Consider the following 26,987-nt stretch of genomic DNA (forward strand, 5'->3'; position numbering starts at 1 on the left):
TATCTGTCTCACAGGGACTGTGGCTCCCGTATTGGACTGTTCAGTCACCTAAAGACTCATTTTAAGAATGAAAGCAAGTCTTCCTCGATTCCAAGAGACTGCATGTGATGATGATGATGATACATTCAAACATACAAAGAGGAGCTCAATGGCTGCTGGCCCTCTCACGTCTACTATGTGACCTCTCTCTCGATCTATCACACACTCTCTCATTGTCCCTGTTTTATGCTCCTCTCTTCAATCTCACACACACTTTGTCCCCTCAACATTCGCACTGCGAAAAAAAAAGCCCCAAGCACTTCCACTCCATCCGACCCGGTGTTCAAACTTGTGAACTCCCAACCTGCCACACTTTCGCTTCGCCCAACAGAGTGTTAAATCCAGGCAAACGCCCCTTGAACACATTTATCTTCTCCCTTTTACCCTTTCCAACACTGCTGCCTTGAATTGTGTATCTTGCTCCCTTAGCCTGGCTGCTCTATGAAAAACTAATTGTACAAACAGTACCAGCGATAACAATACACAAGCGACAACATTCGAATTTAACTTGCCCCATCCTATACCCCTCGATACACAATTCCAGTCCTATCCCCCACACTACATTCGCCCCACATCCCATAAACACTCTGACCCACCTTCTCCTCATAGCCCCCAACCCTACCTGCCCATCTTCTCTCCATATCCATAAACCCCCGACCCACCTTCTCTTCATATACATAAACCCCACCAACTCCCAAAATTCCCCACCCCACCTACTCCCCAGATCCCCAAACCCCACCTACTCCTCATATCCCCAAACCCACCTACTCCCCATATCCCCAAACCCCACCTACCCCCATATCCCCAAACCCCACCTACCCCCATATCCCCAAACCCACCTACTCCCCATATCCCCAAACCCCACCTACCCCCATATCCCCAAACCCCACCTACTCCTCATATCCCCAAACCCACCTACTCCCCATATCCCCAAACCCCACCTACCCCCATATCCCCAAACCCCACCTACCCCCATATCCCCAAACCCACCTACTCCCCATATCCCCAAACCCCACCTACCCCCATATCCCCAAACCCACCTACTCCCCAGATCCCCAAACCCCACCTACTCCCATATCCCCAAACCCACCTGCTCCCCATATCCCCAAACCCACCTACTCCCCATATCCCAAAACCCACCTACTCCCCATATCCCCAAACCCACCTACTCCCCATATCCCCAAACCCCACCTACTCCCCATATCCCCAAACCCCACCGACTCCCCATATCCCCCAAACCCCACCTACTCCACATATCCCCAAACCCCACCTACCCCCATATCCCCAAACCCCACCTACCCCCATATCCCCAAACCCACCTACTCCCCATATCCCCAAACCCCACCTACTCCCCAGATCCCCAAACCCCACCTACTCCTCATATCCCCAAACCCACCTACTCCCCATATCCCCAAACCCCACCTACCCCCATATCCCCAAACCCCACCTACCCCCATATCCCCAAACCCACCTACTCCCCATATCCCCAAACCCCACCTACCCCCATATCCCCAAACCCACCTACTCCCCAGATCCCCAAACCCCACCTACTCCCATATCCCCAAACCCACCTACTCCCCATATCCCCAAACCCACCTACTCCCCATATCCCAAAACCCACCTACTCCCCATATCCCCAAACCCACCTACTCCCCATATCCCCAAACCCCACCTACTCCCCATATCCCCAAACCCCACCGACTCCCCATATCCCCCAAACCCCACCTACTCCACATATCCCCAAACCCCACCTACTCCACATATCCCCAAAGCCCACCTACTCCCCATATCCCCAAACCCATCTACTCCCCATATCCTTAAACCCACCTACCCCCATATCCACAAAGCCAACTACTCCCCATATCCCCAACCCCACCTACTCCCCGTATCCCCAAACCCCATCTACTCCCCATATCCCCAAACCTCACCGACTCCCCGTATCCCCAAACCCCACCTACTCCCCATATCGCCAAAGCCCACTAACTCCCCATATCCCCAAACCCCACCTACCCCCATATCTCAAACCCCACCTACTCCCCATATCCCCAAACCCCACCTACTCCCCATATCCATAAACCCACCTACTTCCCATATCTCAAACCCCACCTACTCCGCATATCGCCAAACTCCACCTACTAGCCATATTCCCCAAACCTCACCTACTCCCCATATCCCAAACTCCACCTACTCCCCATATCCCCAAACCCCACCTACTCCCCATATCCACCAAACCCTACCTACTCCCCATATCCCCAAACCCCACCTACTCCCCATATCCCAAACCCCACCTACTCCCCATATCCCCCCCTACTCCCCATATCCCCAAACCCCACCTACTCCCCACATCCCAAGCCCCACCTACTCCCCACATCCCCAAGCCCCCCCTACTCCCCATATCCCCAAACCCCACCTACTCCCCACATCCCCAAACCCCACCTACTCCCCATATCCCAAACGCCACCTACTCCTCATATACCGCAACCCCACCTACTCCCCATATCCCAAATCCCACCTACTCCCCATATCCCCCAAACCCCACCTACTCCCTGTAGCCCCAAACCCCACCTACTCCCCATATCCCAAATCCCACCTACTCCCCATATCCCCAAACCCCATCTACTCCCCATATCCCCCAAACCCCACCTACTCCCCATATCCCCAAACTCCACCTACTCCCCATATCCCCAAACCCCACCTACTCCCCGTAGCCCCAAACCCCACCTACTCCCCACATCCCCAAACCCCACCTACTCCCCGTATCCCCAAATCCACCTACACCCCCCATATCCCCAAACCTCACCTGCTCCCCATATCCCTAAACCCACCTACCCCCATATCCCCAAACCCAGCTACTCCCCATAGCCCCAGACCCCACCTACTCCCCATATCCCCAGACCCCACCTACCCCCATATCCCCAAACCCAGCTACTCCCCATAGCCCCAGACCCCACCTACTCCCCATATCCCCAGACCCCACCAACTCACCATATCCCCAAACCCCACCTATTCCCCATATCCCCCAACCCCACCTACTCCCCATATCCCAAAAACCCACCTACTCCCCATATACCCAAACCCCACCTACTCCCAATACTCATAAACCCCACCTACTCCCCATATCCCCAATCCCCACCTACTCCCCATATCCCTAAACCCACCTATCCCTAAACCCACCTACCCCCAAACCCACCTACTCCCCGTAGCCCCAAACCCCACCTACTCCCCGTAGCCCCAAACCCCACCTACTCCCCATATCCCCAAACCCATCTACTCCCCATATCCTTAAACCCACCTACCCCCATATCCACAAAGCCAACTACTCCCCATATCCCCAACCCCACCAACTAACCATCTCCCCAAACCCCACCTACTCCCCATATCCCCAAACCCCACCTACTCCCCATATCCCCAAACCCCACCTACTCCCCATATCCCCAAACCCCACCTACTCCCCATATCCCCAAACCCCACCTACTCCCATATCCCCAAACCCCACCTACTCCCCATATCCCCAAACCCCACCTACTCCCTACATCCCCAAACCCCACCTACTCCCCATATCCCCAAACCCCACCTACTCCCCATATCCCCAAACCCCACCTACTCCCCATATCCCCCAAACCCCACTGACTCCCCGTATCCCCAAACCCCACCTACTCCCCAAACCCCACCTACTCCCCATATCCCCAAACCCACCTACTCCCCATATCCCCAAACCCCACCTACTCCCATATCCCCAAACCCCACCGACTCCCCATATCCCCAAACCCCACCTACTCCCCATATCCCCAAACCCCACCTATTCCCCATATCCCCAAACCCCACCTACTCCCCATATCCCCAAACCCCACCTACTCCCCATATCCCCAAACCCCACCTACTCCCATATCACCAAACCCCACCTACTCCACATATCCCCAAACCCCACCGACTCCCCATATCCCCAAACCACACCTACTCCCCATATCCCCAAACCCCACCTACTCCCCATATCCCCAAACCCCACCTACTCCCCATATCCCAAACCCCACCTACTCCCCATATCCCCAAACCCCACCTACTCACCATATCCCCAAACCCCACATCCCCCAAACCCCACCTACTCCCCATATCCCCAAACCCCACCTACTCCCTGTAGCCCCAAACCCCACCTACTCCCCGTAGCCCCAAACCCCACCTACTCCACATATCCCCAAACCCCACCTACTCCCCAAATCCCCAAACCCATCTACTCCCCATATCCTTAAACCCACCTACCCCCATATCCACAAAGCCAACTACTCCCCATATCCCCAACCCCAACTCCCCATATCCCCAAACCCCACCTACTCCCCATATCCCCAAACCCCACCTACTCCCCATATCCCCCAAACCCCACCTACTCCCTGTAGCCCCAAACCCCACCTACTCCCCGTAACCCCAAACCCCACCTACTCCACATATCCCCAAACCCCACCTACTCCCCATATCCCCCAAACCCCACCTACTCCCTGTAGCCCCAAACCCCACCTACTCCCCGTAGCCCCAAACCCCACCTACTCCCCATATCCCCAAACCCCACCTACTCCCCATATCCCCAAACCCCACCTACTCCCCATATCCCCAAACCCCACCGACTCCCCATATCCCCCAAACCCCACCTACTCCACATATCCCCAAACCCCACCTACTCCACATATCCCCAAACCCATCTACTCCCCATATCCTTAAACCCACCTACCCCCATATCCACAAAGCCAACTACTCCCCATATCCCCAACCCCACCAACTCCCCGTATCCCCAAACCCCATCTACTCCCCATATCCCCAAACCCCACCTACTCCCCATATCGCCAAAGCCCACTTACTCCCCATATCCCCAAACCCCACCTACCCCCATATCTCAAACCCCACCTACTCCCCATATCCCCAAACCCCACCTACTCCCCATATCCCCAAACCCCACCTACTCCCCATATCCATAAACCCACCTACTTCCCATATCTCAAACCCCACCTACTCCGCATATCGCCAAACTCCACCTACTAACTATATTCCCCAAACCTCACCTACTCCCCATATCCCAAACCCCACCTACTCCCCATATCCACCAAACCCCACCTACTCCCCATATCCCCAAACCCCACCTACTCCCCATATCCCAAACCCCACCTACTCCCCACATCCCCAAGCCCCACCTACTCCCCACATCCCCAAGCCCCACCTACTCCCCACATCCCCAAGCCCCACCTACTCCCCACATCCCCAAGCACCACCTACTCCCCATCGCCCCCAACCCCACCTACTCCCCATATCCCAAACGCCACCTACTCCCCATATCCCGCAACCCCACCTACTCCCCATATCCCAAATCCCACCTACTCCCCATATCCCCCAAACTCCACCTACTCCCCAAACCCCACCGACTCCCCATATCCCCAAACCCCACCTACTCCCCATATCCCCAAACCCCACCTACTCCCCATATCCCCAAACCCCACCTACTCCCCATATCCCCAAACCCCACCGACTCCCCATATCCCCAAACCCCACCGACTCCCCATATCCCCAAACCCCACCTACTCCCCATATCCCCAAACCCCACCTACTCCCCATATCCCCAAACCCCACCTACTCCCCATATCCCCAAACCCCACCTACTCCCCATATCCCCAAACCCCACCTACTCCCCATATCCCCAAACCCCACCTACTCCCCATATCCCCAAACCCCACCTACTCTCCATATACCCAAACCCCACCTACTCCCCATATCCCCAAACCCCACCTACTCCCCATATCCCAAATCCCACCTACTCCCCATATCCCCCAAACTCCACCTACTCCCTACATCCCCAAACCCCATCTACTCCCCATATCCCCCAAACCCCACCTACTCCCCATATCCCCAAACTCCACCTACTCCCCGTATCCCCAAACCCCACCTACTTCCCGTAGCCCCAAACCCCACCTACTCCCCGTATCCCCAAATCCCACCTACTCCCCGTAGCCCCAATCCACACCTACTCCCCGTACCCCCAAACCCACCTACTCCCCGTAGCCCCAAACCCCACCTACTCCCCGTAGCCCCAAACCCCACCTACTCCCCATATCCCCAAACCCATCTACTCCCCATATCCTTAAACCCACCTACCCCCATATCCACAAAGCCAACTACTCCCCATATCCCCAACCCCACCAACTAACCATCTCCCCAAACCCCACCTACTCCCCATATCCCCAAACCCCACCTACTCCCCATATCCCCAAACCCCACCTACTCCCCATATCCCCAAACCCCACCTACTCCCATATCCCCAAACCCCACCTACTCCCCATATCCCCAAACCCCACCTACTCCCTACATCCCCAAACCCCACCTACTCCCCATATCCCCAAACCCCACCTACTCCCCATATCCCCAAACCCCACCTACTCCCCATATCCCCCAAACCCCACCGACTCCCCGTATCCCCAAACCCCACCTACTCCCCAAACCCCATCTACTCCCCATATCCCCAAACCCACCTACTCCCCATATCCCCAAACCCCACCTACTCCCATATCCCCAAACCCCACCGACTCCCCATATCCCCAAACCCCACCTACTCCCCATATCCCCAAACCCCACCTACTCTCCATATCCCCAAACCCCACCTACTCCCCAAACCCCACCGACTCCCCATATCCCCAAACCCCACCTACTCCCCATATCCCCAAACCCCACCTACTCCCCATATCCCCAAACCCCACCTACTCCCCATATCCCCAAACCCCACCGACTCCCCATATCCCCAAACCCCACCGACTCCCCATATCCCCAAACCCCACCTACTCCCCATATCCCCAAACCCCACCTACTCCCCATATCCCCAAACCCCACCTACTCCCCATATCCCCAAACCCCACCTACTCCCCATATCCCCAAACCCCACCTACTCCCCATATCCCCAAACCCCACCTACTCCCCATATCCCCAAACCCCACCTACTCTCCATATACCCAAACCCCACCTACTCCCCATATCCCCAAACCCCACCTACTCCCCATATCCCAAACCCCACCTACTCCCCATATCCCAAATCCCACCTACTCCCCATATCCCCCAAACTCCACCTACTCCCTACATCCCCAAACCCCATCTACTCCCCATATCCCCCAAACCCCACCTACTCCCCATATCCCCAAACTCCACCTACTCCCCGTATCCCCAAACCCCACCTACTTCCCGTAGCCCCAAACCCCACCTACTCCCCGTATCCCCAAATCCCACCTACTCCCCGTAGCCCCAATCCACACCTACTCCCCGTACCCCCAAACCCACCTACTCCCCGTAGCCCCAAACCCCACCTACTCCCCGTAGCCCCAAACCCCACCTACTCCCCATATCCCCAAACCCATCTACTCCCCATATCCTTAAACCCACCTACCCCCATATCCACAAAGCCAACTACTCCCCATATCCCCAACCCCACCAACTAACCATCTCCCCAAACCCCACCTACTCCCCATATCCCCAAACCCCACCTACTCCCCATATCCCCAAACCCCACCTACTCCCCATATCCCCAAACCCCACCTACTCCCATATCCCCAAACCCCACCTACTCCCCATATCCCCAAACCCCACCTACTCCCTACATCCCCAAACCCCACCTACTCCCCATATCCCCAAACCCCACCTACTCCCCATATCCCCAAACCCCACCTACTCCCCATATCCCCCAAACCCCACCGACTCCCCGTATCCCCAAACCCCACCTACTCCCCAAACCCCATCTACTCCCCATATCCCCAAACCCACCTACTCCCCATATCCCCAAACCCCACCTACTCCCATATCCCCAAACCCCACCGACTCCCCATATCCCCAAACCCCACCTACTCCCCATATCCCCAAACCCCACCTACTCTCCATATCCCCAAACCCCACCTATTCCCCATATCCCCAAACCCCACCTACTCCCCATATCCCCAAACCCCACCTACTCCCCATATCCCCAAACCCCACCTACTCCCATATCCCCAAACCCCACCTACTCCCCATATCCCCAAACCCCACCGACTCCCCATATCCCCAAACCACACCTACTCCCCATATCCCCAAACCCCACCTACTCCCCATATCCCCAAACCCCACCTACTCCCCATATCCCAAACCCCACCTACTCCCCATATCCCCAAACCCCACCTACTCACCATATCCCCAAACCCCACATCCCCCAAACCCCACCTACTCCCCATATCCCCAAACCCCACCTACTCCCTGTAGCCCCAAACCCCACCTACTCCCCGTAGCCCCAAACCCCACCTACTCCACATATCCCCAAACCCCACCTACTCCCCAAATCCCCAAACCCATCTACTCCCCATATCCTTAAACCCACCTACCCCCATATCCACAAAGCCAACTACTCCCCATATCCCCAACCCCAACTCCCCATATCCCCAAACCCCATCTACTCCCCATATCCCCAAACCCCACCTACTCCCCATATCGCCAAAGCCCACTTACTCCCCATATCCCCAAACCCCACCTACCCCCATATCTCAAACCCCACCTACTCCCCATATCCCCAAACCCCACCTACTCCCCATATCCCCAAACCCCACCTACTCCCCATATCCATAAACCCACCTACTTCCCATATCTCAAACCCCACCTACTCCGCATATCGCCAAACTCCACCTACTAACTATATTCCCCAAACCTCACCTACTCCCCATATCCCAAACCCCACCTACTCCCCATATCCACCAAACCCCACCTACTCCCCATATCCCCAAACCCCACCTACTCCCCATATCCCAAACCCCACCTACTCCCCACATCCCCAAGCCCCACCTACTCCCCACATCCCCAAGCCCCACCTACTCCCCACATCCCCAAGCCCCACCTACTCCCCACATCCCCAAGCACCACCTACTCACCATCGCCCCCAACCCCACCTACTCCCCATATCCCAAACGCCACCTACTCCCCATATCCCGCAACCCCACCTACTCCCCATATCCCAAATCCCACCTACTCCCCATATCCCCCAAACTCCACCTACTCCCCAAACCCCACCGACTCCCCATATCCCCAAACCCCACCTACTCCCCATATCCCCAAACCCCACCTACTCCCCATATCCCCAAACCCCACCTACTCCCCATATCCCCAAACCCCACCGACTCCCCATATCCCCAAACCCCACCTACTCCCCATATCCCCAAACCCCACCTACTCCCCATATCCCCAAACCCCACCTACTCCCCATATCCCCAAACCCCACCTACTCCCCATATCCCCAAACCCCACCTACTCCCCATATCCCCAAACCCCACCTACTCTCCATATACCCAAACCCCACCTACTCCCCATATCCCCAAACCCCACCTACTCCCCATATCCCAAATCCCACCTACTCCCCATATCCCCCAAACTCCACCTACTCCCTACATCCCCAAACCCCATCTACTCCCCATATCCCCCAAACCCCACCTACTCCCCATATCCCCAAACTCCACCTACTCCCCGTATCCCCAAACCCCACCTACTTCCCGTAGCCCCAAACCCCACCTACTCCCCGTATCCCCAAATCCCACCTACTCCCCGTAGCCCCAAACCCCACCTACTCCCCGTAGCCCCAAACCCCACCTACTCCCCATATCCCCAAACCCCACCTACTCCCCGTATCCCCAAATCCACCTACACCCCCCATATCCCCAAACCTCACCTGCTCCCCATATCCCTAAACCCACCTACCCCCATATCCCCAAACCCAGCTACTCCCCATAGCCCCAGACCCCACCTACTCCCCATATCCCCAGACCCCACCAACTCACCATATCCCCAAACCCCACCTATTCCCCATATCCCAAAAACCCACCTACTCCCCATATACCCAAACCCCTCCTACTCCCAATACCCATAAACCCCACCTACTCCCCATATCCCCAAACCCCACCTACTCCCCATATCCCCAGACCCCACCTACTCCCCACATCCCAAAACCCCACCTACTCCCCATATCCCCCAAACCCCACCTACTCCCCATATCCCAAAACCCCACCTACTCCCCATATCCCCAAACCCCACCTACTCCCCATATCCCCAAACCCCACCTACTCCCCATATCCCTAAACCCACCTATCCGTAAACCCACCTACCCCCAAACCCACCTACTCCCATATACCCAAACCCCACCTACTCCCCATATCCCCAGACCCCACCTACTCCCCATATCCCCAAACCCCACCTACTCCCCATATCCCCAAACCCCACCTACTCCCCGTATCCCCAAACCCCACCTACTCTCCATATCTCTCAATGATCTCTCTCCAGAAACCTTTGCTGGGAATTTATTGCACAATTCAATTACCCTTCGGGTGCAAACGTTTCCCTGACTTCCCTTCTTACTCCAGAATTCCCATGTCCCGCTGCTCCCCCCCCCCATTAACGGGGCCCACACTAGCTACCTGTGACCCCCATTAACCAGGCCCACACTTGCTTGCTGTGATCCCCATGTGCCGCCCATTAACCAGGCCCACATTTGCTACCTGTGACTGCTGTCTGTCTGCTGCTGGATTCTGTCCTGCCATTCACTCGTATCCGGCAATGGCTCGGACATATTGTCCGTCGTGTCTCCATCACTCTGGTTCTCGGCTCTTCTGGTGTCGGTCAAAGTGCTTCTGCTCAGACTTGTCCCCAAGGAGAACCGATCGTACGTCTGGTCCTGCTGCTCCCTCAGCCCCTCTTCAGTTCGCTCCCAGATGTGCTGTTCCGTGGGACCAATGTTCTGCACTACCCGCTTCAGCGTTTTCATCCTCTGTCTGTACAACTCGTGCAGCACCAACGACATCATCTCCTCTCCATCGGGGCCTGAGAAATAAGGTAAAGGCTTCAGGATTCACCAAGTCCGCCTACTTCCACCTCCGTAACATCGCCCGTGTCCGCACCCTTGCTTCAGCTCATCTGCTGCTAAAACCCTCATCCATCTCTTTAAATTACCTCTCGATATGACCATTCCAACGCATTCCTGGCTGGCCTCACACATTCTACCCGATGTACATGAGTCCTTAGGTGACTGAACAGCCCAACACGAGAACCACAGTCCCTGTCACAGGTGGGACAGACAGTGGTTGAGGGAAGAGGTGGGTGGGACTGGTTTGCCGCACGCTCCTTCCGCTGCCTGCGCTTGGTTTCTGCATGCTCTCGGCGATGAGACTCGAGGTGCTCAGCGCCCTCCCGGATGCACTTCCTCCACTTAGGGCGGTCTTTGGCCAGGGACTCCCAGGTGTCAGTGGGGATGTTGCACTTAATCAGGGAGGCTTTGAGGGTGTCCCTGTAACGTTTCCTCTGCCCACCTTTGACTCGTTTGCTGTGAAGGAGTTCCAAGTAGAGCGCTTGCTTTGGGAGTCTTGTGTCTGGCATGCAAACAATGTGGCCTGCCCAGCGGAGCTGATCAAGTGTGGTCAGTGCTTTGTTGCTGGGGATGTTGGCCTGGTCGAGGACGCTAACGTTGGTGCGTCTGTCCTCCCAGGGGATTTGTAGGATCTTGCGGAGACATCGTTGGTGGTATTTCTCCAGCGATTTGAGGTGTCTACTGTACATGGTCCATGTCTCTGAGCCATACAGGAGGGCAGGTATTACTACAACCCTGTAGACCATGAGCTTGGCAGCAGATTTGAGAGGAGGTTAGATAAGCATATAAGGGACAAGGGAGAAGGTATTAGAGAATTATGCGGATAGGGTTAGATGAGGAAAGACGGGAGGAGGCTCGAGTGGAGCATAAACACCAGCATGGACTGGTTGGGCCCAATGGTCTGTTTCTATGCCGTATATCCTCTGTAATTCCTCTGTAATCCTAGGTAACTCTCCTGTGAAGCACTGTGGGATGTTTTACTATGTTAAAGGCACTATATAAATTTAAGTCGCTGTTTTTCCTCAGAAAGCTCACGTGTCCCACCTGCGAGTGCGTCACCCAACCCCAGCAACCCCCCACCTAACGTAAAGTGGGATGGATAATCCTGGTGGAGGCTGGATTTCCTCACCTCGCACTGTGCTGTGACGCAGGCGTTGCTGTAGTGCGTGATATTTGTCCCTCAGAGGCACCCGAACATCTTCCACATCAGGAAAGGCCTGGACAAGGATTTCAGCCACCTATAGCAAACAGAGGAGCAGGTCAGGCAGATACAACAGTGTGCTGGAACACATCCCATAATAACACCCGTCACAATCGGGGCCCCTGCCATCTTCCCATCTGGTCCCAATACCCTCCCTCCGTGCCCCCTCACCCCAGGGTCATTCTCTCTCTCTCTCCCCCCTCCCCCCAGGGTCATTCTTTCTCTCGCCCCCATCCCCCCAGGGTCTCTCTCTCTCTCCCCCATCCCCCCAGGGTCTCTCTCTCCCCCTCCCCCCCAGGGTCATAATCTCTCTCGCCCCCATCCCCTCAGGGTCTCTCTCTCTCTCTCCCCCATACCCCCAGGGTCTCTCTCTCCCCTCTCCCCCCCCCAGGGTCATTCTCTCTCTCTCTCTCCCCCCTCCTCCCAAGGTCATTCTCTCTCTCTCTCTCTCTCTCTCTCTCTCTCGCCCCTCCCCCAGGGTCTCGGTCTCTCTCTCTCTCCCCCCTCCCCCCAGGGTCTCTCTCTCTCTCCCCCCTCCCCTCAGGGTCATTCTCTCTCTCTCTCCCTCCCCCCAGGGTCTCTCTCTCTCTCTTCCCCCCCTCCCCCCAGGGTCATTCTCTCTCTCTCCCCCCTCCCCCCAGGGTCATTCTCTCTCTCTCCCACCTCCCCCCAGGGTCATTCTCTCTCTCTCCCACCTCCCCCCAGGGTCATTCTCTCTCTCTCTCTCTCTCTCTCTCCCACCTCCCCCCAGGGTCATTCTCTCTCTCGCCCCTCCCCCCCCAGGGTCTCTCTCTCTCTCTCCCCCTCCCCCCAGGGTCATTCTCGCTCCTCTCCCCCATCCCCCCAGGGTCACTCTCTTTCTCCCCTCCCCCCAGGGTCTCTCTCTTTCTCCCCTCCCCCCAGGGTCTCTCTCTCACTCCCCCCCTCCCCCCAGGGTCTCTCTCTCTCTCTCCCCCCTCCCCCCAGGGTCTCTCTCTCTCTCTCCCCCCTCCCCCCAGGGTCACTCTCTCTCTCTCTCTCCCCCCTCCCCCCAGGGTCACTCTTCCCCCCCTCCCCCCTGGGTCTCTCTCTCTCTCTCTCTCTCTCCCCCCTCCCCCCAGGGTCACTCTCTCTCTCTCCCCCCCTCCCCCCAGGGTCACTCTCTCTCTCTCCCCCCCCCCTCCCCCCAGGGTCACTCTCTCTCCTCTCCCCCCAGGGTCTCTTGCTCTCTCTCTCTCTCTCTCTCTCTCTCTCTCTCTCTCCCCCCCCCTCCTCCCAGGGTCACTCTCTCTCTCTCTCCCCCCAGGGTCATTCTCTCTCCTCTCCCCCCTCACCCCAGGGTCTCTCTCTCTCTCTCTCTCTCCCCTCCCCCCAGGGTCTCTCTCTCTCTCTCTCTCCCCTACCCCCAGGGTCTCTCTCTGTCTCTCCCCCCTCCCCCCAGGGTCAGTCTCTCTCTCGCCCCTCCCCCAGGATATCTCTCTCTCGCCCCTCCCCCAGGATCTCTCTCTCTCTCTCTCTCTCCCCCCTCCCCCAGGGTCTCTCTCTCTCTCTCTCTCGCCCCTCCCCCCAGGGCCATTCTCTCTCTCCCCTCTCCCCCCAGGGTCATTCTCTCTCCTTTCCCCCCAGGGTCATTCTCTCTCCTCTCCCCCCTCCCCCCAGGGTCTCTCTCGCTCTCTCCCCCCCCCCCCCATCCCCCCAGGGTCTCTCTCTCTCTCTCTCCTCTCCGCCCAGGGTCTCTCTCTCTCTCTCTCTCTCTCTCTACCCCCTCCCCCCAGGGTCTCTCTCTCTCTCTCTCTCTCTCTCTCTCCTCCCCCCAGGGTCTCTCTCTCTCTCTCCCCCCCATCCCCCCAGGGTCTCTCTCTCTCTCTCTCTCTCTACCCCCTCCCCCCAGGGTCTCTCTCTCTCTCTCTCTCTCTCCTCCCCCCAGGGTCTCTCTCTCTCTCTCTCCCCCCCATCCCCCCAGGGTCTCTCTCTCTCTCCCCCCAGGGTCTCTCTCTCTCTCTCCCCCCCTCCCCCCAGGGTATATCTCTCTCGCCCCCCTCCCCCCAGGGTCTCTCTCTCTCTCCGCCCTCCCCCCAGGGTCTCTCTCTCTCTCCCCCCAGGGTCTCTCTCTCTCTCAATCTCTCCCTCCCCCCAGGGTCTCTCTCTCTCTCTCTCTCTCTCTCCCCCCAGGGTCTCTCTCTCTCTCTCCCCCCAGGGTCTCTCTCTCTCTCTCTCTCTCTCCCTCCCCCCAGGGTCTCTCTCTCTCTCTCTCTCTCCCCCCAGGGTCTCTCTCTCTCCTCCCTCCCCCCAGAGTCTCTCTCTCTCTCCCCCCTCCCCCCAGGGTCTCTCTCTCTCTCTCCCCCCAGGGTCTCTCCCCCTCTCTCTCTCTCCACCCCAGGGTCTCTCTCTCCCCCCAGGGTCTCTCTCTCTCTCTCCCCCCAGGGTCTCTCTCTCTCTCCTCCCTCCCCCCAGAGTCTCTCTCTCTCTCCCCCCTCCCCCCAGGGTGTATCTCTCTCGCTGTCCCTCCCTCCAAGGTGTCTCTCTCTCTCTCTCTCTGCCCCTGCCCCCAAGGTGTCTCTCTCTCTCTCTCTCTGCCCCTCCCCCCAGCACCGCTCTCCCCGCTCCTCCCCCCGGGGCCCCCATATTCCATGTGCTATTTTGTACCAATCCGTGCTCCTACCTGTGTGATCGGAGGGAGCTCACTAACCAAGCTGAGGATGATGTCCTGCACGAGCTCCTCTGCGTTCATGAACCGAGCGAAGGGCAGCATTCGACAGGCCCAGTCCAGGGAGGCTAGGCAATGGTCAACCACGGCCACATCATACTCTGCTGCCGCCTCGTAGTCCTGAGAACACAGCAAACTCCACAGTACTGCAAGTGTGATTGGCATCCGTGACTACTCCACACCCTGACCAGTTACTAGTACTTAACTAGACATACCATTTGACATAAAATAAATTTTCACATGTTCCTCATTGCTCAACGAATCTGACGAGATTCATCCAGTGCGCCAGTGTAGCCTTCGGCCACCTGAAGAAAAGAGTGTTTGAAGACCAGGCCCTCAAAACTGCCACCAAGCTCATGGTACAGGGCTGTAGTAATACCCGCCCTCCTGTATGGCTCAGAGACATGGACCATATACAGTAGACACCTCAAGTCGCTGGAGAAATATCACCAACGATGCCTCTGAAAGATCCTACAAATCCCCTGGGAGGACAGACGCACCAACATTAGCGTCCTCGACCAGGCCAACATCCCCAGCATCGAAGCACTGACCACACTCGATCAGCTCCGCTGGGCAGGCCACATTGTTCACATACCTGACACAAGACTCCCAAAGCAAGCGCTCTACTCGGAACTGTGGAAATGTATTTCTATCTAAGCTGTATCACACTGTATTTTTGTGCCCTTTTAATATAAAACAAAATGGAGTCCTGGTCGTTCCAGAAATTTCTGCAACAGACATTCTGTTTGCATCAACAGCTAAACCTGGCTTGAAACGGCTGATAACTCATCAATGGCCACCAGACACCTAGGAGACACGTCCTGCTGAGACAGGTACCACCCATGGTGCTCTCCTATTGTCTATACAACACCAGTTCCGCTCCGCCCCACCCTTTTCGAGATACTCAAACCACCAGCCATTATCTCTTGTACAGATCTCATCCATTTGATACAAAAAGATAGCTGACCAGGAAACTGGACAATCCTGACACAATGCAATGCCAGTAATAGCTCATTACCACACTCTCGAGTAATGGCCGACTAGCCAACTGATAACCCTGACAAAAGGAAATATTTGGAAACCATGTCAGGACAAGGATGTAGTAATTAACTCTCTATCTGTATTCACTGACTGCAAGACAGAGCCAATACACAGGAAGAGGCCATAACTTGGGTTTTTACTGTATAAATATCTTGTGAAATTGTACCATTTCGAAGGTGTTCACTTAGCCGTTGACTGAGTGTGACCTTTCCCTTGCCAGCAAGTAAAATTAAAGGAACATCTGCCGGGCTGAAGGTGTCTGAGTCGTATATTGTGAGTCGAGATTTCGACAGAACTCCTGCACGGCAAGCGAGCCCAAGGTGGGCAGAGGAAACGTTTCAAGGACACCCTCAAAGCCTCCCTAATAAAGTGCAACATCCCAACCGACACCTGGGAGTCCCAGGCCAAAGGCCGCCCTAAGTGGAGGAAGTGCATCCGGGAGGGCACTGAGCACCTCGAGCCTCATCTCCGAGAGCATGCAGAAATCAAGTGCAGACAGCGGAAGGAGCGTGCGGCAAACCAGACTCCCCACCCTTTCCTTCAACCACTGTCTGCCCCACCTATGACAGAGACTGTAATTCCCATATTGGACTGTTCAGTCACCTAAGAACTCACTTTTGGAGTGGAAGCAAGTCTTCCTCGATTCCGAGGGACTGCCTATGATGATGATTGCTCAAAGACCAGCAGAAACCCCCAAGTAGTACTGTAATCAATGAACCACCAACGGACCAGTGGGAAGGCCCTGTCGGAGAATAAAACATGAGTAGCCACAATGAAAACACCAGTCTATGGGGACACAGCTACATGAACCTCTGCCCACCGAACATGACGGCGGCAGCTTCCAGCCACTCACAATCCAGCTGTGTGAGAGGCATTGTGGGTGTTGCCCGTCAGCAACAGGGGAAATGACCCACACGCTTCTGCGAGCACTCGGCCAAACAGCGGGCTCCGTCAAGGAGAGGATTGTAATTCACTGCAGATCAAGGTCGGGCAGGTGATGATCCATTGGGGCTGAAGGTAGGGAAGCTAGGCGGCCAGGCAGCAGTCTGGAGGCCCCGCGCAGGCCCTGCAGCGGCTGTTAACTGGAGAAGCCACACATCCGCAGACACTCGATTGAGGTCGTTATAGGGGCCGCATACACAAAAAGATAAATAGAAACATAGAAAAATAGAAACATAGAAAATAGGTGCAGGAGTAGGCCATTCGGCCCTTCGAGCCTGCACCACCATTCAATAAGATCATGGCTGATCATTCCCTCAGTACCCCTTTCCTGCTTTCTCTCCATACCCCTTGATCCCTTTAGCCGCAAGGGCCATATCTAACTCCCTCTTGAATATATCCAATGAACTGGCATCAACAACTCTCTGCGGCAGGGAATTCCACAAGTTAACAACTCTGAGTGAAGAAGTTTCTCCTCATCTCAGTCCTAAATGGCCTACCCCTTATCCTTAGATTGTGACCCCTGGTTCTGGACTTCCCCAACATCGGGAACATTCTTCCTGCATCTAACCTGTCCAGTCCTGTCAGAATCTTATATGTTTCAATGAGATCCCCTCTCATCCTTCTAAACTCCAGTGAATACAGGCCTAGTCGATCCAGTCTCTCCTCATATGTCAGTCCTGTCATCCCGGAGGGAACATCGGTGGTGACCGGTCTTCGGTCTTCACAGTGGAAGACACAAAAATCATCAAAAATTGCTGGTCACGGGAATGTGGGAAGGGAGGACCTTGAGACAATCACTATCACTAGTGGGGTAATGCTGGACAGGCTAATGGGACTCAAGGTAGACAAGTCCCCTGGTCCTGATGAAATGCATCCCAGGGTATTAAAAGAAATGGCAGATGCATTCGTTATAATCTACTAAAGTTCTCTGGACTCTGGGGAGGTACCAGCGGGTTGGAAAGCAGCTAATGTAACGCCTCTGTTTAAAAAATGGGGCAGACAAAAGGCAGGTAACTACAGGCCGGTTAGTTTAACATCTGTAGTGGGGAAAATGCTTGAAACTATCATTAAGGAAGAAATAGCGGGACATCTAGATAGGAATAGTGCAATCAAGCAGACGCAGCATGGATTCATGAAGGGGAAATCATGTTTAACTAATTTACTGGAGTTCTTTGAGGATATAACGAGCATGGTGGATAGAGGTGTACCGATGGATGTGGTGTATTTAGATTTCCAAAAGGCATTCGATAAGGTGCCACACAAAAGGTTACTGCAGAAGATAGAGGTACGCGGAGTCAGAGGAAATGTATTAGCATGGATAGAGAATTGGCTGGCAAACAGAAAGCAGAGAGTCGGGATAAATGGGTCCTTTTCGGGTTGGAAATCGGTGGTTAGTGGTGTGCCACAGGGATCGGTGCTGGGACCACAACTGTTTACAATATACATAGATGTCCTGGAAGAGGGGATAGAGTGTAGTGTAACAAAATTTGCAGATGACACAAAGATTAGTGGGAAAGCGGGTTGTGTAGAGAACACAGAGAGGCTGCAAAGAGATTTGGATAGGTTAAGCGAATGGGCGAAGGTTTGGCAGATGGAATACAATGTCGGAAAGTGTGAGGTCATCCACCTTGGGGGAAAAAAAACAGTAAAAGGGAATATTATTTGAATGGGGAGAAATTACAACATGCTGCGGTGCAGAGGGACCTGGGGGTCCTTGTGCATGAAACTCTTTTTGGAGTTCACCTGCAAAACATAAAACATTAAACGGTGCCACCCGACCTGGGTGTCCTTGTGCATGAATCCCCAAAAGTTAGTTTGCAGGTGCAGCAGGTAATCAGGAAGGCGAATGGAATGTTGGCCTTCATTGCGAGAGGGATGGAGTACAAAAGCAGGGAGGTCCTGCTGCAACTGTATAGGGTATTGGTGAGGCTGCACCTGGAGTACTGCGTGCAGTTTTGATCACCTTACTTAAGGAAGGATATACTGGCTTTGGAGGGGGTACAGAGACGATTCACTAGGCTGATTCCGGAGATGAGGGGGTTACCTTATGATGATAGATTGAATAGACTGGGTCTTTAGTCGTTGGAGTTCAGAAGGATGAGGGGTGATCTTATAGAAACATTTAAAATCATGAAAGGGATAGAAAAGATAGAGGCAGAGAGGTTGTTTCCACTGGTCGGGGAGACTAGAACTAGGGGGCACAGCCTCAAAATACGGGGGAGCCAATTTAAAACCGAGTTGAGAAGGAATTTCTTCTCCCAGAGGGTTGTGAATCTGTGGAATTCTCTGCCCAAGGAAGCAGTTGAGGCTAGCTCATTGAATGTATTCAAGTCACAGATAGATAGATTTTTAACCAATAAGGGAATTAAGGGTTACGGGGAGTAAGTGGAGCTGAGTCCACGGCCAGATCAGCCATGATCTTATTGAATGGCGGAGCAGGCTCGAGGGGCTAGATGGCCTACTCCTGTTCCTAATTCTTATGTTCTTATGTTATGGTGATCCACTGGGACTGGTGGAGGGGAGGTAGTGATCCACTGGGACTGTGGGAGTGGAGGTGGTGATCCACTGGGATTGTGGGAGGGGAGGTGGTGATCCATTGGGACTGTGGAAGGAGAGATGGTGATCCACTGGGGCTGTGGGAGGAGAGATGGCAATCCATTGGGGCTATGAAAGGGGAGATGGTGATCCACTGGGACTATGAAAGGAGAGAGTGGTGATCCACTGGGCCTGGTGGAAGGGGAGGTGGTGATCCACTGGGACTGTGGAAGGGGAGGTGGTGATCCAGTGGGACTGCGAAAGGGGAGACGGTGATCCACTGGGACTGGTGGAAGGGGAGATGGTGATCCACTGGGACTGCAAAAGGGGAGATGGTGATCCACTGGGACTTTGAAAGGGGAGATGGTGATCCACCGGGACTTTGAAAGGGGAGACGGTGATCCACTGGGACTGTGGAAGGGGAGATGGTGATCCACTGGGACTGTGGAAGGGGAGATGGTGATCCACTGGGACTGTGGAAGGGGAGATGGTGATCCACTGGGACTGTGAGAGGGGAGGTGGTGACCCACTGGGACTGTGAGAGGGGAGGTGGTGACCCACTGGGACTGTGAGAGGGGAGGTGGTGATCCACTGGGACTGTGTAAGGTGTAAGGGGGAGCCACGACTGATGGCCCAGGTCACCTACTGGTGAACTGCCTGCTGGCCAGCTGTTCAGCAGGGCAGGTCTGTACAGGGCAGCTCAGTGAAAACAAAAAGAGGGAGTGCAGGCAAACCGAGAGAGCAGGCAAAACTCACGGATGTCCTAGAGGGAAGGAAATCTGCTGTCCTTACTCGGTCTGGCCCATATGTGACTCCAGACCCACAGCAATGTGGTTGACTCTTACTGCCACATGGCCCAGCGAGACACTCAGTTGTACCATACCGCTATGAAAACCAATTTTTAAAAAAGCTCCCGGCATGGACCTAGGCACTGGCATCAGACACATCAACGGCACACCCTGCCCAGCCCACCCTGCAGAATCCTCCTCACCAACATCTGGTCACTTGTGCCAAAATTTGGAGAGCTGTCCCACTGACCAGTCAAGCAACAGCCTGACATAGTCATACTCACAGAATCATATCTTTCCGCCAATGTCCCAGGCTCCTCCACCACCATCCCTGGGTATGTCCTATCCCACTGGCAGGACAGACCCACCAGGGGTGACGGCACAGTGGGATACAATCAGGAGGGATTTGCCTTGGGAGGCCTCAACACTGACTCTCATAGAAATTTACAGCACGGAAGGAGGCCATTTCAGCCCATCGTGTTCGCACCGGCCGACCAAGAGCGTAATCCCACTTTCCAGCTCTTGGTCCATAGCCTTATAGGTTACGGCACTTCCAATGCATGTTCAAATAGTTTTTTAAAGTGGTGAGGGTTTCTGTCTCCACCACCCTTCCAGGCAGTGAGTTCCAGACCCCCACCACCCACGAGATGAAAACAATTCCCCTCCATTCCCCACTAAACCTCCTGCCAATAACTTTAAATCTATGCCTCCTGGTTGTTGACCCCTCTGCTAAGGGGAAATAGGTCCTTCCTATCCACTCTATCTAGGACCCTCAATTTTATACACCTCAATAAGAAAACAACCTCAGCCAATCCTATCTTTCCTCACAGCTAAAATTCTCCAGTCCAGGCAACATCCTCATAAATCTCCTCTGCACCCTCTCTAATGCAATCACATCCTTCCTGTGGTGACCAGAACTGCACGCAGTACTCCAGCTGTGACCTAACCAGTGTTTTATACAGTTCAAGCACAACCTCCCTGCTCTTGTATTCTATCCCTCGGCTAATAAAGGCAAGTATTCTGTATGCCTTCTCAACCACCTTATCGATCTGACCTGTCAGCTTCAGCGATCTGTGGACACGCACTCCAATGTCCCTTATCTAGAACATAGAACATAAGAAATAGGAGCAGGAGTTGGCCATTAGGCCCCTCGAGCCTGCTCCGCCATTTAATAAGGACATGGCTGATCTGATCATGGACTCAGCTCCACTTCCCTGCCCGCTCCCCATAACCCTTTACTTCCTTATCTCTCAAAAATCTGTCTATCTCCACCTTAAATATATTCAATGACCCAGCCTCCACAGCTCTCTGGGGCAGAGAATTCCACAGATTTACAACCCTCTGAGAGAAGAAATTTCTCCTCATCTCAGTTTTAAATGGTCGGCCCCTTATTCTGAAACTATGTCCCCTAGTTTAAGTTTCCTCTATGAGTGGAAATATCCTCTCTGCATCCACCTTGTCGAGCCCCCTCATTATCTTATATGTTTCGATAAGATTCCCTCTCATTCTTCTGAATTCCAGTGAGTATAGGCCCAACCTATTCAACCTATCTTCATAAGTCAATCCCCTCATCGCCGGAATCAACCTAGTGAACCTTCTCTGTATATCCTTCCTTAAATATGGAGACCAAAACTGTTATATATGTAAACTTGTATTTACTCTTTACAGCCACCAGAGGGCTCATTCCCTGGAGTCCTAAGGGATCTCATAATCCTTTGGGAGCACAGGTATTTAAGGAGGCCTCACAGGTTGGAGAGGCACTTTGGAGAGCTATAATAAAAGACGAAGGTCACACTTTACTTTGAGCTCAGAGTGTTCTGTCTGACTCTTTCTCCATACATAACAAAAACTGCACGCAGTATTCCAGGTGTGGCCTCACCAATACCCTGTACAGTTGTAGCAGGACTTCTCTGCTTTTAAACTCCATCCCCCTTTCAATAAAGGCTAAGATTCCATTGGCCTTCCTGATTACTTGCTGTACCTGCATACTGACCTTTTGTGTTTCATGCACAAGAACCCCAGGTCCCGCTGTACTGCAGCACTTTATAATTTTTCTCCATTTAAGTTATAATTTGTTTTTCTATTTTTTTCTGCCAAAGTGAATAACCTCACATTTTCCCACATTATACTCCATCTACCTAGCTTGCTACCTTCAGGGATCTGTGGACATGCACTCCAAGCTCCCTTTGTTCCTCTACACTTCTCTGACCTACCATTTAATGTGTGTTCCCTTGCCTTGTTAGCCCTCCCCAAATGCATTACCTCACTTCTTTGGATTGAATTCCAATTGTCACTGTTCTGCCCACCTGACCAGTCCATTGATATCTTCCTGCAGTCTACAGCTTTCTTCTTCATTAACAACCACACAGCCGATTTTAGTATCATCTGCAAACTTCTTAATCATATCCCCTACATTCAAGTCTAAATCATTGATATTTACCATAAAAAGCAAGGGACCCAGCACTAAGCCCTGCGGAACTCCACTGGAAACATCCTTCCAGTCATAAAAACACCCATCAACCATTACCCTTTGCTTCCTGCCTCTGAGCCAATTTTGGATCCAACTTGCCACTTTGCTTTGGATCCCAGTCTGCCATGTGGGACCTTATCAAAAGCTTTGCTAAAATCCATATACACTACATCATACGCACTGCCCTCATCAACCCTCCTGTTTACCTCCTCAAAAAATCCAATCAAGTTATAGGCATGTAATTCCCTTAACAAATCCATGCTGACTGTCCTTGATTAATCGGTGTCTTTCTAAATGAAGATTTAACCTGTCCTTCAGAATTTTATCCAATAGTTTTCCCACCACTGAGGTTAGGCTGACTGGCCTGTAGTTACTCAGTTTATCCCTTTCTCCCTTTTTAAACAAAGGTCCAATGTGAGCAGTCCTCCAGTACCACACCTGTAGCAGAGAGGATTGGAAAATTATGTCTCATGGCTCAGGTCAAGCATGGGCAAGGAAACCTCCTGCTGATTCCCACCTACCCTCCTCCCTCAGCTGATGAATCAGTTCTCCTCCATGTTCAACACCATTTGGAAGAAGCACTGAGGGTGGCAAAGGCACAGAATGTACTCTGGGTGGGGAACTTCAATGTCCATCACCAGGAGTGGCTCAGTTGCACCATTACTGACTGAGATGGCCGAGTCCTGAAGGACATAGCTGCCAGACTGGGCCTGCGGCAGGTGGTGAGAGAACCAACACATGAGGGAAAAACCTACTTGACCTCATCCTCACCAATCTACCTGTCACAGATGCATCTGTCCACAACAATATTGGTAGCAGCGATCACCGCACAGTCCTTGTGGAGACAAAATTTGTTCTGGGATAGATTCAGAACAGATCTAGCAGCTCAAAACTGGGCATCCCTGAGGCGTTGTGGGCCATCAGCAGCAGCAGAATTGTATTCCACCACAATCTGTAACCTCATGGCCCGACATATCCCTCACTCTACCATTACCATCGAGCCAGGGGACCAACCCTGGTTCAATGAGCAGAAGGGTACGGCAGGAGCAGCACCAGGTGTATCTAAAAATGAAGTGCCCAGCTGGGAAGCTGCAACACAGGACTGCTTGCATGCTACACAGCGGAAGCAGCATGCTATAGACAGAGCTAAGCGATCCCACAACCAACAGATCAGATCAAAGCTCTGCAGTTCTGCCACATCGAGTTGTGAATAAGAACAGAAGAAATAGGAGCAGGAGTCGGCCATTCGGCCCCTCGAGCCTGCTCCGCCATTCAATAAGATCATGGCTGATCTTCTCCACTTTCCTGCACTATCTCCATAACCCTTGATTTCCTTAATATCCAAAATCTATTGATCTCTGTCTTGAATATACTCAATGACTGAATCTCCACAGCCCTCTGGGGTAGAGAATTCCATAGATTCACCACCCACTAAATGGTGTTGGACAATTAAACAACTAACAGGAGAAGGCGGCTCCATAAATATCCCCATCCTCACGCGAGTGCAAAAGACAAGGCTGAGGCGTTTGCAAGTATCCTCAGCCAGACGTGTAGAGTGGTTGATCATCTCGGCCTCCTCCTGAGGTCCCATCATAAAAGCCAGTCTTCTGTCAATTCGATTCATACCACGTGAGACTAAGAAGTAGCTGAGTGCATTGGTTAGAGCAAAGACTATGGCCCAGCTGTTGTGCTGAAGACTTGTGCTCCAGAATAAAGCCGCGCCTCTAGCCAAGCTGTTTTAGTACAGCTACCACACTGGCATCTACCCGTCAATGTGGAAACCTGCCCAGATATGTCCTGTCCACAAAAAGCAGGACAAATCCAATCTGCCCAATTACCGCTCCATCAGTCTACTCTCAATCATCAGCAAAGTGATGGAAGGTGTCGTTGACAGTGCTATCAAGCGGCACTTACTCACTAATAACCTGCTCACCAATCTCAATTTGGGTTCTGCCAGGTTCCAGACCTCATTACAGTCTTGGTTCAAACATGGACAAAAGAGCTAAATTCCAGAGGTGAGGTAAGAGTGACTGCCCTTGACATCAAGGCAGCATTTGACCGAACATGAGAACATAAGAAATAGGAGCAGGAGTCGGCCATATGGCCCCTCGAGCCTGCTCCACCATTTAATACTATCATGGCTGATCCGATCATGAACTCAGGTCCACTTCCCTGCCCGCTCCCCATAACCCCTTATCTCCTTATCGTTTAAGAAACTGTCTATTTCTGTCTTAAATTTATTCAATGTCCCAGCTTCCACAGCTCTCTGAGGCAGCGATTTCCACAGATTTACAACCCACTGAGAGAAGAAATTTCTCCTCATCTCAGTTTTAAATGGGCGACCCCTTATTCTAAGATTATGCCCCCTATTTCTAGTCTCCCCTGTCAGTGGAAACATCCTCTCTGCATCCACCTTGTCAAGCCCCCTCATAATTTTATACGTTTCGATAAGATCACCTCTCATTCTTCTGAATTCCAATGAGTAGAGGCCCAACCTACTCAACCTTTCCTCATAAGTCAACCCCCTCATCCCCGGAATCAACCGAGTGAACCTTCTCTGAACTGCCTCCAAAGCAAGTATATCCTTTCGTAAATATGGAAACCAAAACTGTACGCAGTATTCCAGGTGTGGCCTCACCGATACCCTGTATAACTGTAGCAAGTTCCCTGCTTTTATACTCCATCTCCTTTGCAATAAAGGGCAAGATTCCATTCGAAGGGCCGTATGGCCTACTCCTGTTCCTATTTCTTATGTTCTTATGTTCTGATATGAAGGATCAGCCCTGTGACCCTGCTCTGTATCGCCTCTGTAACAATCGGTGAACATCAAGCCCAACTCTCGTGTTCCAGCCCCAGGGGCTCAGTGGATGCTCACTGGGGGGGGGGGGTGTGTTGAGTCCAGGGCAGTCCCCGTCAGTAGCACTGAGCTGTTTCTGAGCTCCCTCACACAGGACACTGAACTAACAGTTACCGCTAGCGGGTGCTGTGATTAACTGCAATTTGAAGAGCACAGGTCACCGGGTTTACCTGAAATAGTTAACAATATTGTGGTATTGCCCGGTGCGAGTGGCGGAGTGAGTACCTGGGGGGATCGGGTGTGGTCTCTGGCTCTCTGGTACTTGCGACAGCTCTCGCTCAGCTGCTCGCGGACGTGGAACATCCAGCACAATCCGCAGAGGTCCCGAAAGGAGCCTGTCGGGGAAAAGACCTGATGAGTTTTACACATTCAACCTCCAGCCGTCACCTCAGCTCCAACGCAATCGGCACGTTGGTGTGAACAATATCCAGCTGGTACAGACAGGGGAAGGGCTAGGTGGGGGGGGCGGTTCACTCAGTCCTGCATACCCCAACTCCGCCCCCCCCCCCCCCCATTCCGCATTCCGAAGTCTTCGCACCCCACCCAACCACCCCCCCACCCCCCATCTCGGATTCCCCCTCTCCGTGTTCCACACAACCTCCCCCCCACCCACGCTCCCTCCCTGCCCTGGGTGCTGCTTCTCTCTCTTGCCCCTCACAAACCATATAAGATTATGAGGGGGTTTGACAAGGTGGATGCAGAGAGGATGTTTCCACTGATGGGGGAGACTAGAACTAGGGGGCATAATCTTAGAATAAGGGGCCGCCCATTTAAAACTGAGATGAGGAGGAATTTCTTCTCTGAGGGTTGTAAATCTGTGGAATTCGCTGCCTCAGAGAGCTGTGGAAGCCGGGACACTGAATAAATTTAAGACAGAAATAGGCAGTTTCTTAACTGATAAGGGAATAAAGGGTTATGGGGAGCGGGCAGGGAAGTGGACCTGAGTCCATGATCGGATCAGCCATGATCGTATTAAATGGCGGAGCAGGCTCGAGGGCTGTATGGCCGACTCCTGCTCCTATTTCTTATGTTCTGATAAACCCTCTGATGGTGTTCCTCAAGCTTGCCTATCATTCCAGTGTCTACAACTGGGAGGCTGAACACCAGTGACCAGCTGCAACACTATTCCTGAAGACTTGTGACCATTTCAATGCTTTCCTTTGGCAGGAAAAACATAAGGACAAAGTATTATTTAAATGGTGATGGCTTGGGAAGTGTCGATGTACAGAGGGACCTGGGTGCCCTTGTACACCAGTCATTGAAAGCAAACATGCCGGTGCAGCAAGCAGTTAGGAAGGCAAATGGTATGTTGGCCTTCATTGCAAGAGGATTTGAGTACAGGAGCAAGGATGTCTTACTCCAGTTATACAGGGCCTTGGTGAGACCACACCTGGAGTATTGTGTGTAGTTTTGGTCTCCTTACCTAAGGAAGCATATTCTTGACATAGAGGGAGTGCAGCGAAGGTTCACCAGACTGATTCCTGGGATGGCAAGATTGTCGAATGGGGAGAGATTGGGTCGACTTGGCCTGTATTCACTG

General features: G+C 53.4%; 1 protein-coding gene across 1 annotated transcript in view; it reads right to left on the reverse strand.

The window, feature by feature from the left end:
• The window catches only part of cplane1 (ciliogenesis and planar polarity effector 1), a 306,637-nt gene that overhangs the window by 197,963 nt on the left and 81,687 nt on the right, over nucleotides 1-26,987 (reverse strand). Inside the window, exons 21-24 of the mRNA XM_070877077.1 lie at nucleotides 25,673-25,782; nucleotides 14,770-14,934; nucleotides 12,057-12,165; nucleotides 10,563-10,884 (exon numbers count right to left, since the gene is read on the reverse strand). Coding sequence (XP_070733178.1) covers nucleotides 10,563-10,884; nucleotides 12,057-12,165; nucleotides 14,770-14,934; nucleotides 25,673-25,782 — 706 coding nt within the window. The remainder of the gene's footprint in view (nucleotides 1-10,562; nucleotides 10,885-12,056; nucleotides 12,166-14,769; nucleotides 14,935-25,672; nucleotides 25,783-26,987) is intronic.

This window comes from Pristiophorus japonicus, chromosome 1 (genome assembly GCF_044704955.1).
Source record: "Pristiophorus japonicus isolate sPriJap1 chromosome 1, sPriJap1.hap1, whole genome shotgun sequence".
Classification (NCBI taxonomy): Eukaryota; Metazoa; Chordata; class Chondrichthyes; family Pristiophoridae; genus Pristiophorus; species Pristiophorus japonicus.